At 38.2% G+C, this 2497-nt stretch overlaps 1 protein-coding gene across 2 annotated transcripts in view; it reads left to right on the forward strand.

Annotated features, from left to right (window-relative positions):
• Window positions 1-1774: 1774 nt before the first annotated feature.
• gtpbp1 (GTP binding protein 1) overlaps window positions 1775-2497 on the forward strand; it is a 12120-nt gene continuing 11397 nt past the window's right edge. For both annotated transcript variants that reach the window (XM_027025094.2, XM_035524720.1), the window contains exon 1: window positions 1775-2309. In XM_027025094.2, the coding sequence (XP_026880895.1) occupies window positions 2118-2309 (192 nt within the window). In that variant the 5' untranslated portion in view covers window positions 1775-2117. The remainder of the gene's footprint in view (window positions 2310-2497) is intronic.

Here is a 2497-nt window from a genome sequence, read left to right on the forward strand (position 1 = left end):
TTCTGATGGACTCTTAAAAATACACTGCATAATTCCATGTAAACATTTTGCCTAAGCAAAATGGTGAAATATTTGTAGGCAGCACATTTGTAGCTGTCTGTACTTTGTATCATGTGTAATACTGAGTCCTTAAAAACACTTTAAGGGTATGACTTTAGTGGTGAGAGTTTAAAGGTGTGTGTATCACCAGATGTCACTTGAGGTTTTAAGTTACCATTTCTATTACTCAGATGAATGAGGATGAGACTCATGGGAATAATATACCTTTATATTCACCTACACCTCACAGGCCATGCTTGATCACACTTCCCTTTATTAAAGCTGGCTGAGCTCTAGAGAGTGTTACTACTTAAAGTGAGAACCAGCAATGTCACTGTTTTACTGTATATACTAATAAATCTGTTTCAGTCTTTCAGTCTGTATTTCATCAAGGCCATTTTCAAACTTTCACAGAAAGATCTATGTGAGCTGTGCTCTGAGTCTTAGACATTTGTACAGTGTGTCTAGGGGTTTGTCCTGACAACAGACTGAAAATACAAGTAGTCATCTAACTAGTATTTTCTGGGCAATCTCATGAAGCATGTGTTGTGGCATAGCACTGTATGGCAGTAGCAACCCATGACTATTGGCCCTCTGAGCTGTATTGTCTCTGTTTATAACAAAAGCAAAAAACTACCAGCCTAGTTTACTGTGTTATCTCCTAAAGTACTGCAAAAGTTTCATAACACAGTTCCAGCTCAGAAACAAAAATGAACACGCTAGTCCATCCTTAGCAGTGCAACAAGCAAAGAGAACAGACAGGGTGAGAGTTATCACCAAAACCAACAACAATTAGGCATAATTTCTTATGCAAAATGGGAATCCTCTATACAAATAATCACATCATCATGCATTCATACCATTCATAAATACTGTCTATGTATATACAGTCTGTGTTTGGCCCTCTGTACCTTTTTAGCTTGATCACCAATCTCCAACATTCTTTCCAGCAACAGCAGAGGCAGCAGAATTCTGATAGGAAGACAAGATCTTTCATTTAACCATGCACAAACCGAATAGGATTTTGAAGGATTTGTTTGCTTACATTTGTATTTGTTTAGATGTTGATTTTCAAATTATGAAGATAAAATAAAATTAGAACCGATGACTTTTGAAGTATTATTTTTTAGAATATAAGCCTTCTCTGTGGGCATAGAGGGCCATAATGCTGGATGGGCAGCTGGATAGGTACAGTGACCATCAATACAGATTAAAGATCAGACTTTATATCTTAGGGTAATTGCACCAATTTTGAAGTTTCACTTACAACAGGACATTAGTGCAATTGTATGTAATAGATCTGCTGTGGTTACACTATTAGTTAAGGTGTACAAAAAAACTGATGAAAATCCACTTCCTTTATAACATAAAGGCGTGTGCAGTATCCTGTTCCAGTAATGCTGAGCACAAAGTTTGCTCCATCTCTACCAGTAGCTAAAAATGTTTCCATAGAGCTGTAACACTAAGAGGTTGTCATGGAGGGACTCTATATAGTGTCTCATACATCCATCTATGAAAACCTGAATTTAAGCGTCTTTTTCGTTTGTAATCGTCACTAGATACGTTCACATAAACGCTTACGTAAATAATCAACAACTGATTGGTAGCTAAACGCGCGTATTCAGTGAGCGGGAAATGGCACGGATTGGATGTCAGTGACACGTGGGTATAAAGTCACTGACCCAAACGACAGGCCAATGAGGCTGCTGAATAATGTATTAAGAGGTGTGCCTAGATGAACTGCACATGCTCGCTAACCTGTTTTTATTTCAAACCATAAACACTGAAACGCGCATTACCCGTATATTGTTGTCAATTAACGTAGCTCTGTTATTCACTATGTAGTTAGCCTGTAATAATAATAATAATAATAATAATATTAATAACAACAATGTTTACACATTTGTAGTTCGGTCTCGGTGTTCGCATCTGGCGTTGTTGGTGTTTAGCTAGCTACTAAGCTAGCGGGTTTGACAAGAAGCTGATTTGTTGCATCAGCTCATATTTGCTTCTCAAAGCTGCATGATTTAAAGATTGATTTGTAGTTTTATTTTTACTGTTTAATTTCCATTTGCAAGATGGCATCGATGACGGCTACGGAACCCGGTTTAAATCCAGCATCAATACCGACCACAGAATCTTTGGTTCCTGCTTGTATGTTTGCTCCGTCAAGCCGGGGATGTGGGGATGATGACGGGGCAGAGAGCATTGAAGACGGCGAGACGTTCAACGGCGAGGCCGGGGATCACGGAATAGATTTCTCCAGCAAGGTTGGTTGTTAGGCCTCTATTGGTAGCAAGCAACTGCGGTAGCAAGCTATAAAAATAAGTTCTGATTTAAAATAACCATTAAATGGAATTTCAACAGAATTTTAGTTATGGCACACACCATAACTTGGACGACTTTTAAGTGTTGGTACATTTAAAAACATTACCTAACTAGCTAGCTACAGTAGTTA

This window comes from Electrophorus electricus, chromosome 1 (genome assembly GCF_013358815.1).
Source record: "Electrophorus electricus isolate fEleEle1 chromosome 1, fEleEle1.pri, whole genome shotgun sequence".
Taxonomy (NCBI): Eukaryota; Metazoa; Chordata; class Actinopteri; order Gymnotiformes; family Gymnotidae; genus Electrophorus; species Electrophorus electricus.